The following is a 10,047-nucleotide window of genomic DNA, read 5'->3' as shown; positions in this document are numbered from 1 at the left end:
GCCGCCGCCGCGGCTGAGGGCTGGGCCGGTGTCCGCGCTTCTTCCGCGAGGTCCAGCTTTCTCCTTCTTTATTTCTTTAAACCGTCGCAGTTTGAGGAGTTTTTTTTGTTTTGGTTCGTTTTTTTTTGAGAGGAAAGCTATGTCACACCCTGTAATTTCGTGATAATACAAATTCACTCCCCAAACTCCCCGTCTTTTCACGTGTAAATACTATTTTAAGACAACATTAGTTTAAAACACAGGCTGCGAAAGAGGATAATCCTGCAACCGAGTTGTCCCGGTCCCAAAGCGACATGTGACCATATTCGGGAACTTTAACTTACAGCTCCAAAATACACCTTCAGTGGGCTGATCAAAATGAACAAGCTTGAGGCTGATGGTTTTTTGCGAAGTTACAAGGCTGGGGATTATGAAGGAAAAACAAACCCCAGGCGGCATCCTGCATATGAAATTAAAAACGTTGAGGGTTCAGAAGCCATATAAAAGTTCCTGTCATACTGTTTGCCAACCTGTACTCACCGTTTGTCAGATACCGGTGCGTAATTCTGCTCGGCTCTTAAATATCTCAGCAACTTTCCACAACCAGCCTGTCACATCGGTAACCGGCCTGGTGGGTTGACCACAGAGGGGAAGAAAGACTAGCGAAAACCCACACGACAGTCAAAGGCTAAATGTGCTTAAAATGACTGATTTGTACCATCAATTCTTTATTGCCATTTAAAAATTTCACCCTCGCAATGCTGGAGATAATTTCAGCGTGTGATTTGGTGACAATGTCGTTGAAAGCTGGATTTTGATAGGTGGGTCCTCACCCATTTCCAGGCCGCCGAGTGCAGTGGGAGCTGGGGTCCCAGCTCCTCAGGTGCTGAGCGTTTTCATGGGGGAGGATGGGGAGAAGCAATCCCCGAAACCTTTCTTTGCCATCAGTGGATATAGCTTTCTAGTATCATGGAGCCACTGAGATACCAGGTGGGTGGTTTTGCGCCATGTATGAGCTGCTGTTGCATGTGTTGAGAATGTATGGGTGCCCTCAGCTGACACAAAAGTGCCTTTCCTGCTTGGAAATAGCAGGGATGGTAGAAGAAAACAAAGAATTTTCTCATTCAATCCTTTGTTTTCGTAATGTTTCCTCTGGTTCTGCTCACCTGATCTGCACAGTTAATATCAAGACAAGTATATCTGTAATTCTTTCTCTTCATATGTGTCAGGTTGTCCAAACACTGCTTCCAGAAAGTGAAGGTTTTGAAGTGAGCAGCTCTTCCTTTCCAGTCTCATTTTTAGTTTCTTGCTGAATTACATATTCAGTGTCACTGTCCAAGATCTTGAAGGAAAGAAGTAAAGTATCTGTTCTTTAAGGAATAGGAAATGTATAGTGATGGCCCATGCATCATTGATTTTACAGTTATGTTTAAATACTTAAATAAAGAAGGCAGTTGAAAATAATGAAGTCACTGGAAATAAACTTCTCGCAGATAAACTATTTCGTTAAGCACTTTTCACTTACGTTTTTGTACAAATATTGATTAAACATACCTCTGTTTCAGTAACAAGAAACCAGATTCAGAAACTAGTGCTGCGAAGAAAAAGGTTAACAAGGGAAAGGAAGGTTCTGAAAACTCAGATTTGGACAAAACTCCACCACCATCACCTCATCCTGAAGATGAAGATGACCCAGGGGTTCAGGTAATGCTCTTTCAAGTTCAGTGTAGCCTTTGGCAATTCCAGTGCATAAAACGTTAGCTCTCACAGTCGTCGTTAGAGATAGAGGTGTTTGGGTATTTTCTGTTGTTGAGAATGACATACCAAGATGATGAGAACTGGAAATCACCGTGGTGAATATTTTACTAAAACAAATACTCGTCATCATGATTTCACTTTACAGACCTGTTACCTGCAGACAGGTGTACGCTGCTGCTGAGTTTTCACATGTCCTCTTCCACCACTGTTGCAATTATGCGCTGAATTTTCTGTTCTATAGATTTAATGTACCATTACAAGGTCGTACTGGCAAGTCTTGTCTTTCTTCTTGCGTTGGCTTTACAAACCTTCCAGAATCAAGAATAAGACATGACAAAGCAGGATGTCAGAAGCGTGTGAGTCAGGGACTTATAACTGCACAGCTTTAATGGTGAAGGTGCTTTTACAGGCTTGCCAGTCATTGACTAACACGGATAATTTCTCTTGGACACTGTGCACCTATCATTTTCTGTCCAGACTTTATTTCATGTAAAGAAAATCCGGAAATAGAAATAGCATATGTGACAACTTTTGTGTGCTCTGTCATTAGCCATGTTAAGAAGTGGTCAGTTCTGGCTTGCTTCTATAAAATTAAGAATTGCCTCGTGAAGGGGTAGAGGTAAATTGTGATGGAGAAAGTATGAGACTCCTAAACAGTCATGCTGATATTACTGAAATTCATTGCATATCAGGTTGTAGATGTGTTGCTTCTGGTTATGAGAGGTGTCCAGACTGATGATCACTTGAGAATGGTCAAAGCAGCCTGGTGAAAAGGTTGGGAGGTAGTGGTGTCCTAATGCAAACATCATTTATGCCTTCCTTACTATTTTCTGGAAGGATGTAGAGTATAATGAAATGTGCACAATCTAACGTATTCTAGTTAAAAGCAAAAATAGAAGAGAGTGTTACATCTGATTCATGCCAGCCGTGTATTCTGAATTAGAAAAGTTGAGATGACACCATGCAAAGGTTGAAATGTTTGAAGAATAAGGTTTTTCGTACTGTGCCACAAGTCTCTCTTAGCCTGATTAATGGTGCTGACAAAAGATGTAGCAGAATCTTTTGGATCTGATGGTTTTTTGGGTTAATTTGAAGATGTTTCTGTCCACAGTTCAATATATATGCATGTTTTGCTTGTTTTCAGTTTAGTGGGACAAGACTTTCTGTTTGTGAAACTGAGTTAGTTGATAAATTTTACATTTGAAGTGGGTTTTCTTGTTAGGGTATTTGCATCACTTTAATTAATTGTAATATGGTATTTCAAGTAATTTTTGTTTTCTTGAACTGCACATTATACTGCTGCACCCACACTTCTTTGCGTAAACTTAGGGAAGGGTTACAACCACATACACTAAGGCAGCTAGAATTAATGAACTTGTTATGCATTTCCCAGCTTAGATTGATATTATGCAGTTGTCCAAAACACCGTTGCATTCTTAGTGTTAAATACCGAGTCTTCTGCAATCACGTTATGTAGTAATGCACGAAGAGATGCTTTGTTATCTTTAGAGAGGAAAAGCACTTACTTTTGTGCTTACAGATTTTTTTTTATATTCCATTATCAAGCCTATTACTCACCTTTTTACCTATAGATCAGTTAATGAGTAAAAGATAATCTGATGCAGGTAAATGTATGTACAGTTTCTGACAACAATGCATAACAATTGCAAAGCCTCATGTGGATGTGTTGGAAGAAAGGGGAAGCTAATCAAGTCAATAAAAGTCAAATAGAGGCTTACCATTATGTTGTAGGCATCTTTTCTATTAGAGAAATGGAAGAAGATATTTTTGGCACCAAAAATAATGGTGAGACTTACTATTGAGCCAAAAGAAAATTGGTATTTTGCCACAAGTGATGATGGAAATAAGGGTGCAAATCTGGCAAGTGGTATCTATTTTCAGGTATAAAAATATTGTTACAGTTTTGTGGGAGCCCCCATAAGTCACTATGTTAAAGGTATAAGCCACATCATCATAGTTTAAAAGAGTGAACTTAATCTTTGCTCAAAAATTTCATTTTCAGTTAAAGAAATAATTTTATGAAGTGCATCAGATATTTGTGTTTTTAAAAGTATGATTAACTATCTAAAAGTAAATATTTGACTTAGTCTGTGTACAATGAGAGCCCTGGGTGCATAGATCTGTTAAACAAGCTACATAAGTATTTGCATGTGCCCATGAAGGTGTGTGTTCAGCTGAGAGAGATATAAAAATAAGTAGTATATCAATTCATAAAGATGGTTTGGTGGGGTTTGGTTTTTTGGGTTTTTTTTGAAAGTTGATATTCAACATCTCTTTTTTTTAAATACATCAATCCGTTGATATATTTGATGCTCAGTTGGCAGTTTCTTTCAGCAGCATATGCTCTCAGCTTTTCAAAATACGTAACCTGATGCAAATTACCTGGGAATTTGAATTGTGTTGTTGCAGAAAATGGTGTCTGGCATTGAGTGTCAAGTTGCCAATTGTGTCAAATAGGTGCTCGTGTATTTTACAGATTGTTTTCTGCAGTTTCTCTGAAGCGTTCTCTCATCCTGGAGATGAGGGTGTAGGGACACAGAAATCAGGTTTTCAGTTCGGGATGGTTCGAGTTTTTCATTCTCCTTTACTAGCTTGGGTTCTTTCCCCGTGCTGTACTGCAGGATGTCTCTCTGTACAGCGCTGGGTCAGTGGAGTGAGGAAATCGTATTTCATTGTATTTCCCCTACAAGATAATCTGGGTGCAACTGGGCGGATGGGGAGAGCAAGAAGCGTGTTGTCAGTGCTTAGCAACACTGTGGGCCGTGCTGCGGAAAGGTGGTGTTTGGTTCCTGCACTGGCCATCTGTCAAAGTTTGTCGTAGACATGAATTGAGAGGTGCAACTTCTTGTATTTTAATTGCTTTCTGAGATAGACTTTTTAATTTCTTAACGTGGTTTTAGTAATGCTATAAACAAAACAAGAACCAAAAACAAAAACCAAAACACTTCCCAACTCAGAACAAGGATGACGTGGGGTTTTGGGCTGTTTTTTTTTTTTTACTCCCCCTTTCCCCCCCTTTTTTTCCCCCAGAAGTTAAAAGTGGCTAACAGGCAGGAATTTATAAATATAGTAGTATCTTGATTCCACTATTTCTATGACGGTGCTGTAAAAATAATGTTTGCTACTCACTAGTGTATTTGAGAAATATGAAGATTTTTTTTTTTCCTCCGTTATTCTACAATTTCCCAGTTTTGTTTCTCATAAAAATACCAAACGCTTTCTATTTAGAAGCGACGCTCCAGCAGGCAGGTGAAGAGGAAGCGTTATACAGAAGACCTGGAGTTCAAGATTTCAGACGAGGAGGCTGATGATGCTGATGCTGCTGGAAGAGATTCTCCTTCAAATACTTCTCAGTCAGAGCAACAGGTCAGATATGAATGGAATGGAAATATGGCTGTAACTGCAGCATTCGGAGTTCAAATATGGGCCCTTCTCCAAAGTGATACTCACCCATGGTTGGGACAGTGTGCCAGAAAGCATTAACTTTTTACTTTCTTAAAGAACTTATTAATTCATGACTTCGCTTACAAGGTGATGATACGAAATTTGACACAATTCTTTGAAATTAATGGTCTCTGCCTAAAGGAAACCTAAACTGGCTGCTAGGAGTCTTGAATTTACTTCTGTGAATTCAGTGGTCTGGCTTCTGTGACTTTAATAAACCACTCAAGCTTGTTCCCTGCTGCTAGGCACCGTAAGAACCCCTTTATGAAATTACTGCCTTGTAGTACCCAGCAGGGTACACTTTATTCTCTGTGCAATGTAAATGATGGATAAAATAGTTTGAATAAGATGAGGGGTAATAACGTAGGAATGACTGTTGTAACAATCTCATTGTTTTGTAGTGCTTTTTCAAAGAACTACTTCACTTAACTAACTGATGACCTATTGGAGAATATGTACACGTTCTTTGGTATTTCATGTGGCAGTTTGTTAAGGCCTGTGAAATATCTTATGTGATCTCCATTTTTAATTGTGTCTTATCAGACAGAGAGTTTGCTAGGTTTGCCTCCAGTTGTAATAGTGAATTAATGTAATAGTGCGATAGAGAATCACAGGAAATTTTTATAGCTATTGTGTTGAGGCTTATACAGCTGACTGGACTTTCTGAACGTCTTCTGATATTTAGGCTGTGTGGTGCTGAATGCATGTGTCATTTTAGGAGAGGTGAACCGCCATGTTGTTATATCTGTGCGTGTCAGCCTTAGGGAGAGAGTTAGAGTTGTGTTAGCTCTTAAAAATGGGCTTAAACAAGTGCCCTTCAATCCTTTATTATGGTATTAAATGTATTTGAATCCTCTCAGTTCTCGTGCTGGGGGGGAAGTACTCCTGTGTATTAAACTCCTGTTGCAAAAAAATGATTTGAACTTCTTCTGATGAAGGAAGGAACAAAGATGTGCTCCCATAACTCTTGTGTGGTATTTATGCTGTAGGAATCTGCTGATGCTGAAGGTCCTGTTGTGGAGAAAATAATGAGTAGCCGTTCAGTCAAGAAAAAGGTAAAACAAAACAAAACCCCTTCACTCCATATTTTTAAACAGGCTAAGCATATTTCTGCTGAAGCATGTATTAAGTTCTTAAAATAACTCAGATATTCCTAACTGAAAAACAGTTTTCTTGAATAGAGGGTGTTCCCTGAAAGTGTCTTGATATGGTATTTTATGTGCTTTTGGATAGACATACACAAAACAGTTTGCTTGCTTAGTCTTACATTCTTTTCTTGCCTTTCTTCAGATGATCATTTTTATTTTTGCAAATATACATACCTGGGCAGAAGCTAAGGTGCTCTACACTTCAGCATGATGTTTCATGGGAGTTTCAGGAGCGAGAGAACTCTCCTGCATCCCAGGTTTCTGCCTGTCCTAGTAAAGAGAAATCTTTGCCCATAATTGTTGCATCTTTTGATAGTTGTTTTGCTTAGCAGCTAAAATAACTTTACATGTGATCAAGAATGTTACATACACAGGTGCTTAATGTCTTCCTTGTCACTATGCTAAGATGGTGAAAGGAACACTCTCTCCAGTTAAGTGTGGTTCTCTTTTAATTCTGCCCTGTTGGCTAGTTATGTTCTTATTTTGCTTACAGATTCTTCTAATGTGCTTCACAACTCGATTGGCCTTTGCCTCTCCAAACTATTAAACTCTGAGTAGGAAGCAGAAAAGAACTTGTTCCAAAAAGGGCATTGTTAGATTTTATAGACTCTCTTGTGTAGCTAACTCTCTGACTTGTACTGCAGTGGGGCAGAAAACTGTCTGATTAATATACGTATGGTACTCACGTTGATCTTAATTACCCAGAAATATTTCTTTTCCTCAAAGTTTTAATTTTCGGACTGGAGGAGGGAAAGTTGTTTTTATTCATTATATATATATATATATGTACATATATATATATATATATATTTAATGTTGTGATGGTTTGGTTTTTTGAAGGAGGGGGATTTTTTTTGGTTTTCTTATTTTATTGCTACTGTCATAACATCATTAACAGCTTTGTAAACCTAAATTCATGCGATGTCATGACTGGCTGTGATTCAATTTGACCTGTTTCTGCAGCTTTCACGGCACAAAACCTCTAGTAGAGCTTTTTTTGAAGTCCAGAGCTATATTTTGTATTTCAGACCATAGGCTTATTTTTCAAATAAACTTCATGTAATATAAACTCAGTAATTAGTTGTCCTGATGGTCTACTGGGCAGGAGAGGAGAATGTGGTCTTTTCATAAATGTCTCTACATTGGAAGCTGTTTTTCACCAATTATTCTCTTCTTCCTCTCCCCGGCAAACAAAGGTGTGATTACTCATGGGGAGTGTGTATTTTGCTGCAGTTTGTGGAAAGTGGTTGGTCTGCTGCCTACATGTCTTTGATTGCGAGCTCTGCTGGAGGCGAGCTCTATTTTGAGCTCTTTCTTTAATGTTTTTTATGGATTGTATTTACAGGTTTGAGGGGTGTCTCTTCTTTCCCTGCTCTTCTCCCCAACCCTTCTCTCCAAAATAAAAAAAAAAAATGGATTTCAGGATGTTAATATTTAACATCTGAAGTATCCAACTGTGCTTTTATTAAAGGGCTTTTACACTCACTAACGTCATCAAAACCCTCATTGTTAGATTACTAATCAAAGTAAAATTGCTGCGATCAGGACCAGTGCATAAAATAAACATGAGGAAAGGCTTCACTAGGAAACCTTTCAGTGGATTAGGTTGTGACAAAGATGTTGTGTTCAAGCAAAGGACATTAGATAACAAATACACTTTTGGAGCAGTGTTCTTATCATAAAACTAGGCTGGTTTTCTCAAAATTAGCCTTAGTCTAGTTGTGGAGTTACCAGGTATGATGCAGCACTGTACTTGTAACTGTTTTTGAAAAGTACAGAATAAAAGGTAGAAATTACTTTAGTTCATGTTTAAAGTATAAAAGACAAATGCTTTTCCCTGTTGTTCTTAACATGGAATTTTTAATTCTGTTGAATACTCTTCCTTCTTGCAGAAAGTGTTAAGTCCATGTACCTCTTTTTCTCCAAACTGTCTTGGTCCCGGTATCTTCAGTTTATATGTGGAAATTTTTCATTTTTCTAATTATTTTCCTGACCAGCTTCAGTCCTCTTTGAATTTCTGGTCCTCAACATTGAAAAGGAATGGCTAGAACTAAATATGCTGTTTAGCACAAATAGCACATACTATGGAGTTTGTAGAACATTGTACCTGCCCTTTCTCTTTTTGCCTACCAACACATGGTGAGAATTATATCTGACTGAGCTGTGTACAACTGCCTTGCTGAAGTAACTCCTGCATTAGCAGGTATTACTGTAGCCCTTCTGTGGCAATGGCAGGGCAAGATGTGCGCTCCTTAAGCATTTCCTTGAAGGAAGGGATCATTTATTTCTTCAGTTATCTGCACAGACTGTGGATAAGTTTGTCAATTGTGGTCACACCTGGGCAATGATTATTTGAAGTGTATTGCCCAAGTCTGCCATGTGCTATTTTCGGATGTCTGCATAATCAATTTTGGGAGAATTTTGCATAAATGTTCTATCTCACCTTTCTACCTGTTCAATGTGTATGTGTAGTGGGGGTTGGACAGTGATGTCAGAGGCATAAGCTTCTGTCTCATGTATCCTAAACTGATATGTTGTTAAACCTGCTTGAGTGCTGGCGATTGTAGCTTGGTTAGAATTTATTTATTTTGCCATAAGCGTGAGTGTCAGAGTAAGATTTTAAAAATATTTTTTTCTGAAATACTTTATTTAGGTGAATCTCTGATGCACACTCATAGAACAGTAATAGCATAGACCAGTTATTACCTATGAGACAATGCAAAAGTCTGTTTTACTCATGAGAGTTACAGAATTTATCAAGATTTACATTGTAAATTATTGTTAATAAGTTGGCAGTTGACAGTAAATATACTTGACTGAAATGCTGTTGAGGGGAGTTAAGTTGTCAGAAATCTTTAATAAAGGTGTTTAACCAGCTTGTCATTGTAAGATTGATGTATCTCAAAGGATTCTGATTCAAAACTAATCAGAGAGACTTGGCCATAATAAGTTTCAGAAAATAAAAAAAGTTACTGTCTTAAAATTAGGGATGACTTCTTAAAGACCTGTTTTTGCCTCAGGGTAGTGAATAGATTCAGGTAATGGGATCTCCATTTTTTAGTACTTTTTTTTAATACAGTTTTGAGTTTTGACCTCTAGATATGAATAACTTCTTGAGAAATACTCCCTTTTAAATTTTCTGTTTAAAAAAACCCCTTGATGGTCTTCAAATTCCTTCCTTTGACAGCATCTTCGTAAGTGACAGAGAAGCTTCTTCCGTGTGTTTAGGATTAGGGGATATATTCAGCAGAGGATTCAAGAGGATCAAGAAGTAGCACCAGGAAGACCTTATCTTCTTCCATTTTTTCAGGGAGAACTGGGTGGAAGGAAGCTGGTGTTGCTGCTCTTTAGAAAGGAACACAAGCAGACTGTACAGCAGTGATATAAACGCTAAAACCCCGTGCTAGTCTGGAAGAGAAGGAATACTATGGAAATCGGGGATTAGGAATACCTTATTTTTTTCTTTACTGTGCTAGAACAGTTTAATGCAGCTGCTGCTGTTTTCCTTTAATTGCATTACTATGGAAGTAACGTCTAGCCAGCAACTTTTCTTTTGAGAGAGAGTGTGGAAGATGACAGTTTATCCTCTAGCTTCAGAGTAGTCTCTCTCTGATTTTCTCTCTCTCTCTCACTTGCTACAGATATATATATGTATACACACATATGTATAAAAATATATAAAAGATGGAGGATGTTG

General features: G+C 38.2%; 1 protein-coding gene across 1 annotated transcript in view; it reads left to right on the top strand.

Moving 5' to 3' along the window:
- Window positions 1-986: 986 nt before the first annotated feature.
- Window positions 987-10,047, top strand: part of CHD7 (chromodomain helicase DNA binding protein 7) — a 50,778-nt gene continuing 41,717 nt past the window's right edge. The window contains 4 exon segments of the mRNA XM_010172281.1: window positions 987-1,018; window positions 1,545-1,683; window positions 4,987-5,124; window positions 6,192-6,257. Of these exon segments, the coding sequence (XP_010170583.1) occupies window positions 987-1,018; window positions 1,545-1,683; window positions 4,987-5,124; window positions 6,192-6,257 (375 nt within the window).

The sequence above is a fragment of the Antrostomus carolinensis genome, unplaced genomic scaffold (genome assembly GCF_000700745.2).
Source record: "Antrostomus carolinensis isolate BGI_N321 unplaced genomic scaffold, ASM70074v2 scaffold28457, whole genome shotgun sequence".
NCBI lineage: Eukaryota > Metazoa > Chordata > Aves > Caprimulgiformes > Caprimulgidae > Antrostomus > Antrostomus carolinensis.
The sequence above is the reverse complement of the archived record's forward strand: the minus strand, read 5'-3'. Positions and strand labels throughout refer to the sequence as shown.